This window comes from Engraulis encrasicolus, chromosome 2 (assembly GCF_034702125.1).
Source record: "Engraulis encrasicolus isolate BLACKSEA-1 chromosome 2, IST_EnEncr_1.0, whole genome shotgun sequence".
Taxonomy (NCBI): Eukaryota; Metazoa; Chordata; class Actinopteri; order Clupeiformes; family Engraulidae; genus Engraulis; species Engraulis encrasicolus.
This window is the reverse complement of record NC_085858.1, coordinates 38,746,119-38,762,984: the sequence shown is the minus strand read 5'-3', so window position 1 is coordinate 38,762,984 and position 16,866 is coordinate 38,746,119. Positions and strand designations below refer to the sequence as shown.

Genomic DNA, 16,866 nt, shown 5'->3' with positions numbered 1-16,866 from the left:
AATACAGAGAAAAATACTGAGAAAAAATACACCTTGTTTGTCCTACACAAAACAAACATAGATAAATCACTAATGTTCACTCTAGATCACTACGTTTATTTGAGTGCGGCACGCGCGCGGCCACACAAACATAATAAACACACAGGGGCGCATCTAGCCATTTTGGTGCCGTAGGCGAAATATAAACATGGTGCCCTTAAAGGTCATTAAAATTCTGTGTTTTCGTGCTGTTTTAGTGTTTTGTCTCATATATAGGCCTACCTGTATGTTCGATTGCTTTACATAAGTGACAATTTAAGATCAGTGGCGGAACAGTTGCACACAGGGCCCCAGGGCAAGATAGTCCACGGGCCAGGTGAGATGTCGGTACCACTCAGAGGGGCAAAGGTTGCTTATATTTTTTGAAAAGATACATGTCTGAAGATAACATTTTTGTGTGACTAACCCTTCTGGAAGTTCAGCCAAGTTAGGCTTATCAGCCGTAACACCCCCCCCCACACACACACACACGCACACACACACACACACACACACACACACACACACACACACACACACACACACACACACACACACACACACACACACACACACACACACACACACACACACACACACACAGTTTTGCCATTTTCTCATAAAGTTCAGCAATACCTCTAGATGCATTCTGCAGTTGGTTGTCATAGCTTGTTATATACCATATGAAAGCCTGGAGTGGGTAGTATATTCAGATATTATATATTTGGTGTACCTGTTTGCAGAGCAATGGTAACTAAGCAAATCATTTTCCATAACCAGTATCAATGATATAGTTTCTCAGTGATTCCATTGTGTTATCTGGTGTCTGAATCCTGACTACTTGTCCTAAAATCAATGTTGTATGCGCCCTGAGGTTATATACCAGAAATATATGTGATGATGTCCCCTTTGATATTAGTCTTGCAATTGAAATCATAGCAATTGTGTGAAAAACACAATATAAACTCATCCCTTAACTTGTCCCTTTTTAGTAGTCATGTGAAAGTGAAAGTGAAGTGAAAGCCCAACTAGTCAACTCCTACACCCATTCACATTGTCACACAGCACTCCACAGCACACTACACACTGTGTACACGACAAACAAAATTGCATTTATGCCTCGCCCGTGCAAGGGGGCAGCCCCCAATGGCATCTGAAAGAGAGCAGTGCAGCGGGACGGTACCATAATGGGGGTGCCTCAGTCATGGAAGAGGATGGTGGAGAGCTCTGGTTGTGTTACGGTCAAAAATGACCGTTTTGAAACTTCATTCTTAAATAACTTCTCTATATTTCATCATACACAAATGACACTTCATGATATCCTCCAGCTAACGTATTCAAATGGTCAAAATGAAATAGTGAAATTCCTAAACAATTGTGGATATCTAATGAATAAATAATACCGAAATATTGTTGTCTGTAGATTGCGTACCCATCATGCAATGCACTTCTTGGAGCTAATATTCTCAAACATTAACTTAATTATCACAAAGGAATGGTTTAGTTTCGCTTCAAAACTATTACTCTTCATAATGTTCTGCATTTATTGTAGGGTTTTTACCATTAAAACTAATATGTGGTATATGCAAAAAATACATTTCATCACCCCACCATCATTGAGAAGTGTACGTCCAATCATTGCTATATAATGGCTCCTGTTGCCACTATTACAGTGATTTGAACGAGTGAAAACTAGATGTCACAGTAGATTAATTATTTAACTATTAGGTATGCTCAGCCAACTCTATTATAAGGGTCCCAAACACCAATATCTATCGATTAATTAGCCATTAGTTATCTGCAGCCAACTCTAATATAAGGGTCCCAAACACCAATATCTATCGATTAATTAACCATTAGTGATCCGCAGCCAACTCTAATATAAGGGCCCCAAATACCAATATCTATCTATTAATTAACCATTAGTTATGCCTTACTTTTGTATTAAGTAAGTGTTAATTTTGGTCCTTAGTTAAGTATGACCTGATAGCTACTTAACTATTAACTGTGCCCTTACTTATCCATTAGTTAAATAATAATATGCTATTAACTTGTAACACAAGGTCTAATAGTAAAGTAACTGCTTACTAATGTTCAACATATGCATTATTAACAATTAATATGTGTCTAATGTGGCATTAAGTAATGATTATTAACACTTACTTAAGTATTAGGTTGTACTTTACTGTTAATTATGGCCCCTTATTTGGAAGTGTTACCCTTGTTTATTTAACTCGAGAGTTTGTGGCACTTCTCTCCTCCTGGAGGCCTTGGACGTACCACATGTATCATGATTTACAGCAACATTTAAAAACCCTCCGCAAGAACACTTGATTTGAGGTGAAGATCATGAAGAGGTTTGCAAAGGAAGAGTGGGGTACAATGTCCTCAGAGCTTTGCAAAGATAGCAAGAGTTCTGAACTTCATACTGCTGCAACAACTACACCATGCCACCGATGAAGCAACATGCATACATGTACTGTATTCACATGTGTTGGTGTACCAACTGAGCAACTGCAGCTCACTTTCCAGGCATACACTAAGACCCATCCCTAGATCCAAGCAGTAATGATGGAGTAGAGTGAAGTAGAGTAGAGCACTGTAAGGGAAAGTAGAGTATAGTAGAGTACAGTGCATTGCAATAGGAGACCATGCTGAGCATTGAACTCTATGAACCTGGTAGTCACAGTAGATGTAATGGGTTTGTTATTGCCCTGCTACATGTGCTAATGTCACAATAGCACAGAACCTCATATCACACTGAATAGTACTACCTGCACATGTACTATAAATGTAGAGTAGGACCAACTGTGGCATTCATACAGTTACATAACAGCCATGTTACACATACTGTAACAGCACATGGGGCAGTTGTGTGGTGGTTCAGGAGATGGACATCAGATCAGAGGGTTGCAGGTTGAAATCCCACCTGTATACTGACTTACGGATAAAACTGCATACTGTATACTACATAACACTTTAGAAAGAAAAAATGCATACACAAAGAAGATCTACACTTACCTGCTTAGGTACACCTTGCTGGGCTGGTACTGTACTGGGTACTGGGCTGTAGAACCCTTTTACCATTTAGGTGCTGTTTCCACGTAGCAGGATATTTTTTTAGCAGGGTATTTTTTTCTCCTGCTAGGTGTAAACGCAACATGTGGATAAAAAAAATCCTCCATTGTAACAAATGCGTTTCAGCCCCCTAAACAGGATATTTTTTTCTCCTGCTTTTTATACCTGGATTTTAAATATCTGCTACGTGGAAACGGAAGGTCAAAACCAATGTAAAACCAATGCAGCCAGCAGAAAAAAATATCCACATATAAAACTATCCAGCTACGTGGAAACAGCACCTTAACGGCCTGCAACAATGCTCAAGTAGACTGGGGCATTGTAATGATGCTTGATTGGTAAAAGGGGCCCAACGTGTGCCAAGAAAACATCCCCTGCTGAAATTATATTTTTGTCTTCTGAATGGTCTGTATACAGTCCTGACCAGAAGTATTTGGGTGCACAATGACAATGACTGCTTCCAAACATGTTTTGCATTCATCAATGAGCTTTTTGCACTTCTCTGATGGTATTGTCCCTCACTCTTCCTTTGCGATATGTTCAACTTCTTCATGATCTTCAAGTGTTATATCACAGGGAGTTTTTACATTTTGCTATAAATCACGACACCTCACAGTATCTCCAATACCAGATGCAACAAAGCCCTGCCGCCTGTTCAAACCACTACCCAAGACCCAAGTTGGCCTTTAGGTTTGTAGATGATAGACTTGCTGGTTTTCCTACAAGAGGGCCTGTCTGGGAACACCAGATGTGTCATTATTGACTAAAGAAAACCATTAAATGAAGAGCATCTCAAAAGGACTAGGCATGGGCCGTTGCTAGGGCACCAGCTTGCCGCCTCTCTCTCTCTCGCCAATCCTTTCCTGTCAAAAAATGAGCCATAAAAGACCAAAAAAAGAGGCCTAGGCCTCTAGAGGACATCTAATTGAAAGTAGCAAAGAACTATTTTTCATCAAATTACATTTTAAGTTCAGTACTTTTTAGAACTACTTTACCTTTACTTGAGCAGATTTTGGATGAGTACATCACTTTTACTTACCCCTCGAGTAAGATTTAAGAAAGATAGGCCTACGCTCACTTGAGTACAACTTCACCTCTTTTCCCATCTCTGCTGCTAAGCACATGTAAAATTAAGATACATGTAGGTCTGACATGTAGTAACCAAACATTTGTAAGACATATTTAACATGACACAATATGTCTACAAAAGTTGACACGATATGTTTAAAGGCCTATTGTATTTCACATTTTCTATGATTTCGGTTGGAAGACTTAACATCAAATGGGCCATTATCACAGGGGGGCGCTGTGGCGCAGCGCGCTAAGCCCCCCACACTTGGGCTTACATGCCCACGGGGACCCCGGTTCGAGTCCGGACGGGGTAATTTCCCAAACCTACCCCGTCTCTCTCCACACTCACTTCCTGTCGCACCTTCACTGTCCTATCTGAAATAAAGGCCCAAAAAGCCCATAAAAATATCTTAAAAAAAATAAATAAATAAAATGGGCCATTATCACATGTTGCATATGTTGTATATAACCTCTTGATGTATTGCATCACAACACTGATATTACAAGTAGTCAGGATCCACGTATCATAACACAATGGAATCGCTGAGAAACTGTAGGGCTATCATTGCTGGTTGGTAAAGAAAATATTTTACCCGCGTTACTAGGCAAATAGGTAGGCCTACAGCAAATATATCATAATATTCCATACACCAATACTCCAAGCTTTTATATGGTGTATAATGAGCTATGATAACCAATTGCAGAATGGCCCTAGAAGCCTTTACCACTACATGGAAATGACAGAGTAGTGTGGGGTCATGTAAAATGCGGTGTAAAAAAAAAGTAGGGTGGGAGTCAGTTATATTGCGGTTACCACTCAAATTCATCTTCAAGGTTGAAACGTCTTGATGTATTTTGGACATATAACTAAGTTTCAGTCGTAACAACACATTGGCAATCGTTGCTATGCAAATAGGTAGGCCTACACCAAATACATCGTCATATCTGTATACTATACAATCCAAGCTTTCATATGATATACAGGGCCGCTGACAGCCTTGGCTAGGCCAGGGACAAAGACATCTGAAAGGGCCTCAAATTCAATACATACAATGTAGCCTAATGAGGATCCAAATCTGGGCCCCCTCTCTCCCTGGGCCCGGGACAAGACACCCCTTTGTCTTTGTCTTTGTCTAACATCTCTTTCAGAGTATTCAGACAGCTTCCTCTTGCACCCACAGTTAATCCTGCTGTAAAAATGTCTGAACAGGGGAGATGATCCTGCATTTAAAAGAGATGGGACACGTTAGCCTATGCAAAGTTGCACCCTGCATTTGATGAGCCTGGGGGATAAGAATGGCAACACCTTATGGATCATGATGTCCCCCATCTTCTCTCATCTGAGTGTGGAATGTAGTAAACGAGTATAATGTTGCTAATTTCATGCCATTCTTTGAAGTCGAGCATGGACAATGCTGTGTTGAAAGGATCTGCGATTTTATTTTAGTTGGTCCAGAGCGGTGGTAGATGGACACTCCCAACTGAGATCGCTCCCGGACGTGCAGTCCCAGGTGTTTCTATCACTCCCGGACGTGTAGTCCCACCCGATTATATTTCACGTATTATCATACACTGCCACATACAAGCAATTTAGGGTTAGGGTTAGGTTTAGGGTTAGGGTTAGGTTTAGGGTTAAGGTTAGGGTTAGGGTTAGAAACAAAAAACTAACATCAAAAAGATAACTAGCTCCGTTATATGGCGGTGGGACCGATAGTCTGGCTAGTGGGAGCGAGCCGACAGGGGAGCGTCCTGCGTTGGGAGCGTCAATCAGGGAATCGGTTCAGAGAGGTTCATGCGGAGAGAAAACATGTGGACACTGACAACAGGATTGTGATTGGCCAATAATGACTTACGGGGGTGGGGGTTCTTTGAAATTGTGAGGCTGTGATTTGCCTATATTTTAGAAGGCGAGAAGAGGAATCTGATTGGTTAGAAGTCGAACCCTTCTTTCTCAGGATTGGTTGTTTTGTTTCTGGCGGGCGACTAGTTTCCGAATTTTGAAAAATTTGAAAGACAAACTGGAAGCAGGGCTAGGCTACGCAGTCACAGTCAGTCAGTTAGGGCAACATCGCGGATCCCTCGGTCTAGGAAGAAAAACGATTGTTTTTGTATAAAGTATCTTAATTATTAACTCTTCTTTTCGGTACACACGTTCAAAAAAATATCACAATGGCAGCTACAGGTGCCCCATTTAAGGTAGGAGAAACGTCCTTGCTCTTGTTGCATCACTGTTGACACACCGGTTTAAGTTATCGGCTTCATTCGTATTATTTGATATTGTCAGGTTTGCATACTGAGTTTGACTTGCATCGAACTTTTTTAGCTCCATCATTTTGTTTTGAACTAAGCATTAGCAGTCATCTAACTTTATAGATAATACGGTAGTCAATTCAAGTGGATGCTAGTACAGTTAGCGGAGTTTGCACAAGTTAAAGCTGATAACAAACGGGCCTGTAAAATTCAGTTTTGGCCAGAAGAATAGCAACCGCTACGCTCGCCTTAGTATTGCAGTACATTAGCGAAACATTCGGGTAGCTTGCCTTTACACTTTTTTTTCCATATATCTGTGTCCAGTAGACCCATCTTCTAAAAAAAACAATATACGACAACGTCACGAGGGGGATGTAATGGAAAAACTTAAACATGGCCATCTTGTAATGGGGTCTGGAGGCTACACGCTGCACAATGCCAGTCATTAAGCATGTACTCACTCACTCACTGTTTTGGCCTGCAAATGTATGTTGACATTAGCCTACAGTAAACTAGACGAACCCAAGCAGTTATCGTTTGGTTTGCCATTCTATGTCCAAACGAAATAATGCTTGCCCCTATTTCATTTTCTTCCGGACTGTTAAGATAGCCTCCTGCTGGAGACACATGATGCATTGTTGTCCATTGACTAAACCTAACGTTCAATGATTAGTTTTTAGAATTTACTCTAATTTTCTCTAGAGCTATATGCATGCATGTTTGCGTTTATTCTGCTTGTATTCCCACGCAAAATGTTGAGTACGCTTACTATCCGGTCACAGGGAATACTGATACGTTTGCAAAGAAGTGGTGCGTGGACAAGCGGGTAGCTTATGGTCAGTCAATACTGGTGGCGGGCTGGTTTCCCATTGGTAATGCAATGGTTTGATTTTTAATGGGTTGGGTTGGGTTAGGTTATGGTGGGTGGGCGGGCGGTAGCCTGGGCAAAGCCGACTGATGTGCGGATCTTTGGATGGAGTCCACACAGGATGGCGTCGCCAGGCTAGGTGGGCGAGGGCCATTTTTGTGGACTTAAAGGGACAGTTTGGTCAATTTCAACATGCAGTTGTAATGCTCACACTACCCTGGACTTGTCAGTACCTGAGATTTTTTTTTCTTCTTCTTCAGCCGTTTCCGAGATCCTGGTCATTGTAATGGGGGCAGCTCTTTGTTTACATTTCAAAAAAACATTTTTATTTATTCCCAAAAACATCCAAAAGGTTATAAAACATCAGCGGACAACTAGCAAACAGCAGTACCTTTTGGGAAAATATTTGGAGTTGGCCTATGTTTCATTTTTTAAAAAATGTAAACAAACGCTGCCCCCATTAGAATTGCTCATATCTCGGAAAGGGCTGAGCCGAAAAATGTGCCATCACCAGGTACTGACAAGTCAAGGGTAGCGTGAGCAATACAACTGCATGTTGAAATTGACCAAACTGTCCCTTTAAAGACCATGCACTGGTTCAGAAGGGATTTTAAAAGTCAAGAAGGACAGTAAAAGTTCAGACATTTCGATGTTGACTACTGGTAAATGCAAAGGACAGTTCTTTATATTGTGTCCACCACTGCCCAATTTATAATCAAATTGAATGTTTCCTCCTCTCCCTGAAGTCCCTGTTTGAGAACAAGGCGCTTAGCAAGCCCAAGAAGGATGACAAGCGCCTGTCAGTGGAGCGCATCTACCAAAAGAAGACTCAGTTGGAGCATATTCTGCTCCGACCAGACACCTACATCGGCTCTGTGGAACCCCTCACTCAGGTCAGACATGTACACACACACACACACACACACACACACACACACACACACACACACACACACACACACACACACACACACACACACACACACACACACACTGCTCCGACCTGACACCCCTCTGGGATGTACGACAGCACCTAAGGCAGAGTACCACTGCACTTAATGGAGTCGCTGAGAATGAGGCAACATTGAATTCATTGCCTAATAATGTTTTAAATCACAGAAATGGCACAAAAAGTACACAAAAACATGCATCAAAGATTGTCGTTAGCCAGCTGTTAGATTGTCATCATTAAATCATGATGATATGGGGGTGGGAAGCTTATGATATGATCGGGATTGAGAATTTGCTTCACAGGAAGAGCAATGTCCTTCAACCTCATCAATACTAACCTCTCCTCTGACTCCTCTCTGCAGCAAATGTGGGTGTATGACGAGCTGGATGGCATGAACTGCAGAGATGTAACCTTCGTCCCTGGTCTCTACAAGATCTTTGATGAGATCCTGGGTAAGAGCCTAATTTTTCATCATGGAGATGTGTAAGACATTGAAGGGAAAGCTTGGTGCCAATCAATCCATTGGTCCATTGTTCAAGATTATAGAGTGCTGTAACATTGACATAATGATGAAATGAACTGGTACTTTACATAAACTGAGTAGGACATGGAAAGTAATAGTAAGTGGATTAATTCACATCTATCCTCCCTTGGTGAATAGAAGTGGAAGCAGAACTAAAATCTTTGTGTCTTTACCAAGCTTTACCAAGCAAGTGTGTTAATGCCTTTTTGTGTCCCACAGTAAATGCTGCTGACAACAAGCAGAGAGACAAGAACATGAACTGCATCAAGATCAACATTGACCGGTAAGTATCACGCTGCACTCTGTTTTTTCAACTATTATTATAAGGTGCACTGTGCAGGATGGTGGCCAGAGTAGCTATTGCAACTACACTGTTCATTGAAACTCTTTTGCCCATTGTCAAGTTAGATCTTTTCATGAATATTTTCTATGTAATAAACTGACATTTAGTAGGATGACCATAGTGCAGTACGTTTTGCAGCTAAAATGTCTATTTCTGGAAACTCTAAATTAACTTTTTCCACCACCAGCCAATTTGGCTAGTGGACATTTTTTCTTACCAGCCAAACAGAAGTTCAACTAGCCATTTTTTTATCTCGCCAAAATAAACTATGCATTAGGCTAGTTTTTTTTATTATTATTATGGTCATTTTGTTCAACTATTTCTACAACACAGATACACTATAGGCATGCATAGGCTAGCCTAATATATGCCTACATAATAAGCATATTATAGGCTATATGTTTTTAAATTATTTTTTAACTTCTGCTTTATTTTTTACTTTCATTACTTAGGCCTAATCAATTTGATTATTTTTTGTTCAATTCCTCTGAAAACAGCTGAATCACATCACACAAGCCACTCACATAACAGACCTTTAACATACAGTAACCAAGCACACAGCCAAACCACACAGAAGAGATGAGAGGAAAAGGAGGGGAGAGAGGAGGAGCTCTTCTCTACCATGCGCAACAAAATAACAAGAAATCTACGATATGTTTAACCAAAGATTCTCTATTCTAAAAATGCATTTAGAACGTCTCTGGTTTAACTAAAAGAAAATAATATCACGGAAATGTTGGCTTCCTTTGTTACTTCCACAGCTTCGTCGTCGGTTTCTTTTTTTTCTTTACGATGGCGTGGGCTTTCCAACTTAGTTGCGCCAGGGCTCGGAACATTTCAGAAGACAACTGAACTGACAGCTACGGTCACACTACTCTGACAGTCAGCTCTCCTCCTCTGCCCTTGTCGCTATTTCGTTCCACAACCACTCATTTTTAACGTCACTATTATTACGGTTACAATTACTACTAGCATTCACCAACACACAGAACCTTGCTCTAACCCCCGACACATTCTCATCACTCGCACAAAACATAGTCTACAGAACAGTAGCTCTATGCATAATCTGCGTCCTGTTATTGAAACGGTCAGGGCCTCGCTGCTTCAAAAATGCAGCCTGTTACAGCAAGGTTCATATAGTAATAATAGCAGTAGTGACGTTAAAAAAGGTTGTAGCGAAAGCGACGAGAGCATAGGAGGAGAGCTGCCTGTCAGAATAGTATGAGCGCAGTTTAGCTGACAGAAGGCTGGTCGTCTGAAATGTTTTCAATTCTGGCGCGCGCAATAGCATGGAGTTGCCGCTCTCTGCACTGGAAAGCCCACGGTGGGAGGCTACGTCGTGACGCTAGGGTCCATGGGTAATGTAGGAAATCTCGCCGTCTAACGTTCGTCAGAGCAGCGGTTTACCGTTCATAATTTACTGTACTCGGGCGCTACTAGCCAAATTGGCGGGTAGGTATTTTTTTCTACTAATTTTCACCCGTGTTTGGCGGGTTGGCGGGTGTTAATTTAGAGCCCTGTCTGGAAATATGAAATGGCAGACATGGAGAGGATTCTCTTTTCACGTATGAAAAGCGCAATTTTCCCAGTCATAATGAATACTTAGAATTTGATGGTGGTAAGTATTTGTAAAAAAGGTAACATTTGTCAATGGGCAGCATGAGTTCTGGAAATAAACTGCTAAAAGTATTACACAGTGCACCTTCAAGACAAATAAGCTTATGTCAACACCTGCAGGGGATGTATACATTTGCCCATGAAGAAAAAAAACTTTAGGACAGTTGTTAGAAGTTCAAGGATGTCAAAGCCTTCACACTGTTTCTATATAATTTAGATGGCATTAGCGGGCATAGACTTAGCAACAATTACTGCTGATATTGACAAGTGGTGATTGGCACATTTTGATAGGCAGCAGCGTCTCTTATGTGCATTTTTGGCCAGCTCCAAGCCATGTGTAGCAGCAGCCATTAATAGTCAGGCATCTGACTTTCTTTCTTTTTCTTTCTTTCTTGGCCTTTTAGTCTTTATTATGATAGGACAGTCGAAGAGTGAGTAAGGAAATCAGAGGGAGAGACGTGGTATGATTGGGATATGATATGACCAAGGTTGGACTCAAACTTGGGTCCCCATGGGATTTTGCAGTGGCCATCTTCAGGCACTGCCATCATGGGGGCTCCTTTGTTTTGGGCAAAGATGTTCTACACAGGATGCTGTGTGTATTGCCCTCTGGTCAGTTGATGGCATCACATTACCCCCCTCAGAAACATTCTTTCCAATATTAGATATGAACAAAACGCACAGGATAATGCTCCATAGATACTGTATGAACACAACGCGCTGACCACTCTTTTGTATTAGAATGAGTGCCTCGAGTCAGATAACTGGCACTTTTACCCGATATATTGCTGCCATCAATTGGTGACAACACGCCTTTTCCTGTAGGTGGCGATATCATCTATGGCAGCCCAGAGCCGTATATAGAGAGAGTCTGGCCAACTATGGGTTCGAACGTTCGAGCTATCCCGCTATTTTGATTGGATCTGGGCTGGTCACATGTTTTATGGACGCCATTTTCGTTCCCCATGCTCCCATTAATGAGCATTATCAGATATAAAAAATAACGCTTCACTATAATATTATTGCATTATTATTATGACAAACTGTTGTGCATATGGCTGTAGTGCAGGGCCGGGTCAGGAGAAAAAAACAGCATCGTTTAACTCGTGACAGAAACGGAGGATTTGGGACATACACGGATATAAACTCCCCTTTATGGAATATAAAGGTCAGAATTAATAACCGGAAAGCAGCAGGTTTCTCCGTGTTGTGTGAGGTAAACATATTTTTTCCCCCTTCGACTGTTGTGAACAATTACTTTTGAAAGAAATGGTCATGATGATGGCATGCTCTAAAAAACTCCTGTCCTCACTTCGAAAACGAATGAAGTTAGGTTTCGGTCATATAGTCAAGTTCATTATGTATTTTTGCTGGATTTTTATGGGGATTTGGAAAACTATACATTTTTGAAAAGTAGATAGTATAAGCAATCAGAAAAAGAATGTTTCCATTTGCACAGGTGGCGGCCATCTTGGATTTTTCAAAATGGCGTCCGAAAAACCTATATTTTGTCATTTCTCAGCTTCTGAATAAGTTATAACATTGATTTTAACTGCTTAACCAACATTTTCAGGGTCACTGAATCTAATGGTGTTAGTTTTATTGTTGTCAGACATTTTGTTATCACACCAATTTATTTGAACTATTGATTTATAGTATTTATGAGTAGATGGCCCACCATTTAAAACATCCCAGCTTGAATGTGCAAAACTGGTACAGTTTACATGTCCACCATTTTGCTGTACATTTACAGGCTTGCCTGTGCAAATCTCACAGCTACATTGTATCCAATATACAGGAGCAGCGCCACATAGTGAATGTTTTGAGTGTCAACAGGTGTTCAATTTTTTCATTTGGTGGAACCCTTCAGCATGCATGCATTTTCTGTATGATAATACTGGAAACTGACTGCAAGACAGAGTGACAAATCAATTGGTGTTATTAATATTATTAATGCACATACGAGCATGTCATTAACTGGTGTTGGTGAGTGTGCTTTAGTGTAACAGTGAGGGTTCTGTTTGTTGTTTGTTCTGGTTATGTTCACAGGTGAGGTCACATCGAGGTGAACAAGAGACATGTCAAGGCCATGAGCTCATTAACTGCAAGCTGTGTATTCTATGCCAGTCTGATGATGCCAAGACGGTGATTCTGGTCCAGAATCCAAGATTAGACACTAATGGACATGTACGAGAAGTAGTTCAAGAGAGGGTCAGTCTGAGCGATTGGGACCATGTTAAATCCAAAGACGACTGCAGAACTGCACAGCTGAGACACCAGGGACACAGAAAGCAGTCTAGCATCTCTCCTGTCACTCAGGTGCAACCAACAAGGTTCAAATACAGCGTGCAAGCAACCAACAGCACAGCCAAGAAGCGTGGCCAGAAGAGAGGATGAACAGAAATGGATGACCCAGGCCCCTCAACATCTAATTCTTCTCCACTCCACTCGTCAAGAAACAAAGCTCCATCTGCCAAAAGGACGATGGTGAACTACTTTATCTGGTCAGAACTGCAAATGCCGGAAAATTCTCAAAGGCTGCTTTTGGGACAGTCCCAGAATCTCACACTCAAAACTAGACTGAACACCCGCATCTCAACATATGTAGCACATGCAATTGATGTATGATATCACAAAGATTGTGGGACAAAACATGTGTCATGTACGGCGAGACCCAGGCCTGACAGAAATACAACTCTCAAAGAAGCCTTGACGTTAACATGTCTGCTTGAGCTGATCAACCGTATTGATGTGGAAACGCAAAACAAAGCATGGACATCATTGAAAAAAAATTTATGTTAACATGCTTGGTTCAGAAGCCTTGGAGAATCATGAACCTACATTCAGTAGAAAGTGGCTGAAAGAGAGAATGCTCACACCCTTGCTAGTCTGTACAGTTCAGCTGGGACATCATTGATGTTGCTGGATACTTGTATGGCATCTGTTCCCTGGCCTGTCTTGGTGAAGGTTGCAATGTTCGTCCTTGTCACCTGTGCTGCTTTGTAAATTGCTTTCATGTTATCATATTCATCAGTTGTCATTGCAGCATGAACCATGTCTTCTTCACATGCTTCTGGATAGTAAGGACTTTTGACTTCTTTCGGTCATTTAGAACAGACAGACTTCAGTTATGGCAAGACTGTGAGGATTCTCTTTTTCAGCCACTTTCTACTGAATGCAATCTTTGTGATATTGGACAGCAATTGAATGTGCATCATCTGCTGAGATGCTGGTGGTCATTCTTGTTTTCAGGGTGGGATTCTGGGGGACTTTACAGCAGCCTTTAGAGTTTTACCGCCATTTGCATTTTGACCTGATAAAGCAGTACACTATCGTCCTTTTGGTAGGAAGAAGCATGGTTTCTTATCAAGTGGACTCGTACGAAATCTTGTGGATGGTGGAGAAGAATCAGATGCTGAGCTGTGCCTGGGGTCAGTCATTTTTCAGTCATTTTTCGAGACTTGGTCTGACCAAGTCCATAACAATTAGCCATTTCCCAAACGGCATGGTTGATCTGCCTCCTTAGGTTTGCTACTGGTTGACTGACCAAGTGAGTGGAGTTACCGATTATTTTGAGATCAGAAACAATATTTACATTTCTCTTGGCCTGCCTAGAAGCAATGCTGAAGGTGCTGCATCACTGGGAGGGTGTGGCCTGTCTAGTGCAGTTCTGCAGTCGTCTTTTGATTTTAACATAGCCCCCATCACTCAGACTGGCCCGCTCTTGAACTACTTCCAGTACATGTTTTCATCGGGCGTCTAATCTTGGATTCTGACCAGAGCCCACCTTTTTGGCATCGTCAGACTGGCATAGAACACACAGCTTCCAGTTAATGAGCTCTTTAATGCTTGATAATGCCTCTTGTTCACCTCAATACTCTTCACCCATGATTATAACCAGAACAAACAGGCAAACAGAACCCTCACCGTTACACTCCACCACCGATCACCAACACCAGTTAATGACAGTATGTGCATTAACAATATTAATAAGACCAATTTATTACTTGATTTGTAACTGTGCCTTGCAGTCAGTTTCCAGGATCATCATACAGAAAATACTCATGCATGCTGAAGGAAGGCAAAAGGCAAAAATTTAACGCCTGTTGACATTCAATATATTCACTACATGGCACTGCTCCTGTTTACTGGATACAATGTAGCTGGTATGAGCTTTGCACAGGCAAGCTTGGATATATACAGCACAATGCTGGACACGTAAACTGTTTTGCACATTCTAGCTGGGATGTTTTGTATGGTGGGCTTGACAGACATGCATCTACTTGTAGATACTATACAGTAAACCACCAGTTAAAATAAATTAGCATGGTAACAAACTGTCTGAGAACATTAAAACTACCACCAGTAGATTCAGTGACCCTGAAAATGTAGGTTTAGCAGTTTGAATCAATGTTTTAGCTCATTCAGAAGCTGAGATATTGCAAAATTATGTTTTTTCGGAAGCCATTTTGAAAAATCCAAGATGGCCGCCATGCAGACATTTGTGCAAATGGAAACATGGTTTTTCTGATTGCTTATACAATATACTTTTCAAAAATGTATAGTTTTCCAAATCCCCATAAAAATCCAGCGAAAGGTTCAGATCCAAACGTAATGAACCTGACTAATAACTTGAAATTACCTGGTCAAATCTTAATTGCCACCTGTAAGTATGCTATACTGTGAAAACTTAACTTTGCCCACCAAGTTATTATTTCTGTCGCACTAATAAGGTCCTTTCCCCCTGCGATTTAAACGCACGTCCAGTCTCATACTATGAATATCCAGACTCAACCTACGAGCATCCAGACAAATCCTACAGTTCTGTCTGCAATCGCGATAATGCACTGCTGAGCACATCGTTATTTTTAAACTACTAAATCTCGACACAACGTGAAACTTTGGTGCAAGTATCACCAGGGTCCTTGTACATGAACTTGACCATCGTTGTGAATATTATTTCTGTACATTACTTAAATATCGACTTAGACGTTGACTCTACCTAGGCAACAACAACACGGAAGTAACGCTTGAATGCACTGCCGAGCACATCAAAACTATGCTGACAAAACCCTCTTTTAAGCAAACCCCTTCTATACAAACAAACTTGTTAACGTTTGTTTTAACATGTTGGGATTTTGATAATACTACAACCCAAGTTTGATGGTCTATGAAGCCTTATTTGTATTTTAAATCCAGCGATTTTGACGGTATGCTGCCCATAGGGTTATACTGTAGAATCCTCACCGTGGGGAGCGTAGATGGCGTCCATGTTAGTAAATTAGTAATACTGTGTACAGTGGCAATAGGCTGTCATACCCTACCCCATGGCATTGAACAGACTGTGTTTATGCATATAATGAACCTAAATAATTAATATAGATAACAATCAAACTTAATAAACCGGCAACATAATATCTCTACAGACGAAACAAGACCATAGCGTAGCCTATAGAGAAAGTAGAACACGCGCACCCAGACCGTTTGATTGACGGGCAAGTATGATATCGGATTTTTCAAACGTGAATCCGTATCGGATCGCGGATGTATCTGAGGCCAGGCTTACTAAGCTGCAATCCTATGGCAGCCTTGCTCCTTTAGGACACTAGAGGTGCATTCAGGCTGACAGAGCACCGTGCTTATGCCTGTTCCTGCACCTAACGTTTTTTTGTTTTTTTTCTGCTTTTAAATTCTTTTATCTTCTGACATTTTACTGTTCAAGCACTTTGAGTTGCAATGTTTGTATGAAATGTACTTTACAAATAAAATTATTGTTATTATTGTTGTTGTTGTTGTTGAATCAGCTGGCATATTCATGCCAAGAATCTGGGCATTTGGGAACCAGAAAATTGGTTCACGATGCGGGATGGAAAATACTTTTTTTCTTTTTCTTCTGTGAACCGTAACTACAATGTTGATATTAGCAGGTCCATCCAGGTAATCTGCAGTCACATGCAGAAAAGAACAGGGCCCAGTATGAGTGCGGGTGGTTTGCAAGTAAGCCCTTTAGTTCTGAACGCTAAAGGTGTGGAAACTAGGGATGTTAACCGGTAACCGGTTAACCGATAGTCGACCGGATCAACGATAACCGGTTAAATTTTCTGCCACCGGTTAACCGGTAATAATAATTATAATAATAATTTCCT

The 16,866-nt window shown here is 41.1% G+C and overlaps 1 protein-coding gene across 1 annotated transcript in view; it reads left to right on the top strand.

Annotated features, from left to right (window-relative positions):
• Positions 1 to 6,178: 6,178 nt before the first annotated feature.
• Positions 6,179 to 16,866, top strand: part of top2a (DNA topoisomerase II alpha) — a 34,036-nt gene continuing 23,348 nt past the window's right edge. The window contains exons 1-4 of the mRNA XM_063188175.1: positions 6,179 to 6,363; positions 8,032 to 8,178; positions 8,599 to 8,689; positions 8,980 to 9,043. Of these exons, the coding sequence (XP_063044245.1) occupies positions 6,337 to 6,363; positions 8,032 to 8,178; positions 8,599 to 8,689; positions 8,980 to 9,043 (329 nt within the window). The 5' untranslated portion in view covers positions 6,179 to 6,336. The remainder of the gene's footprint in view (positions 6,364 to 8,031; positions 8,179 to 8,598; positions 8,690 to 8,979; positions 9,044 to 16,866) is intronic.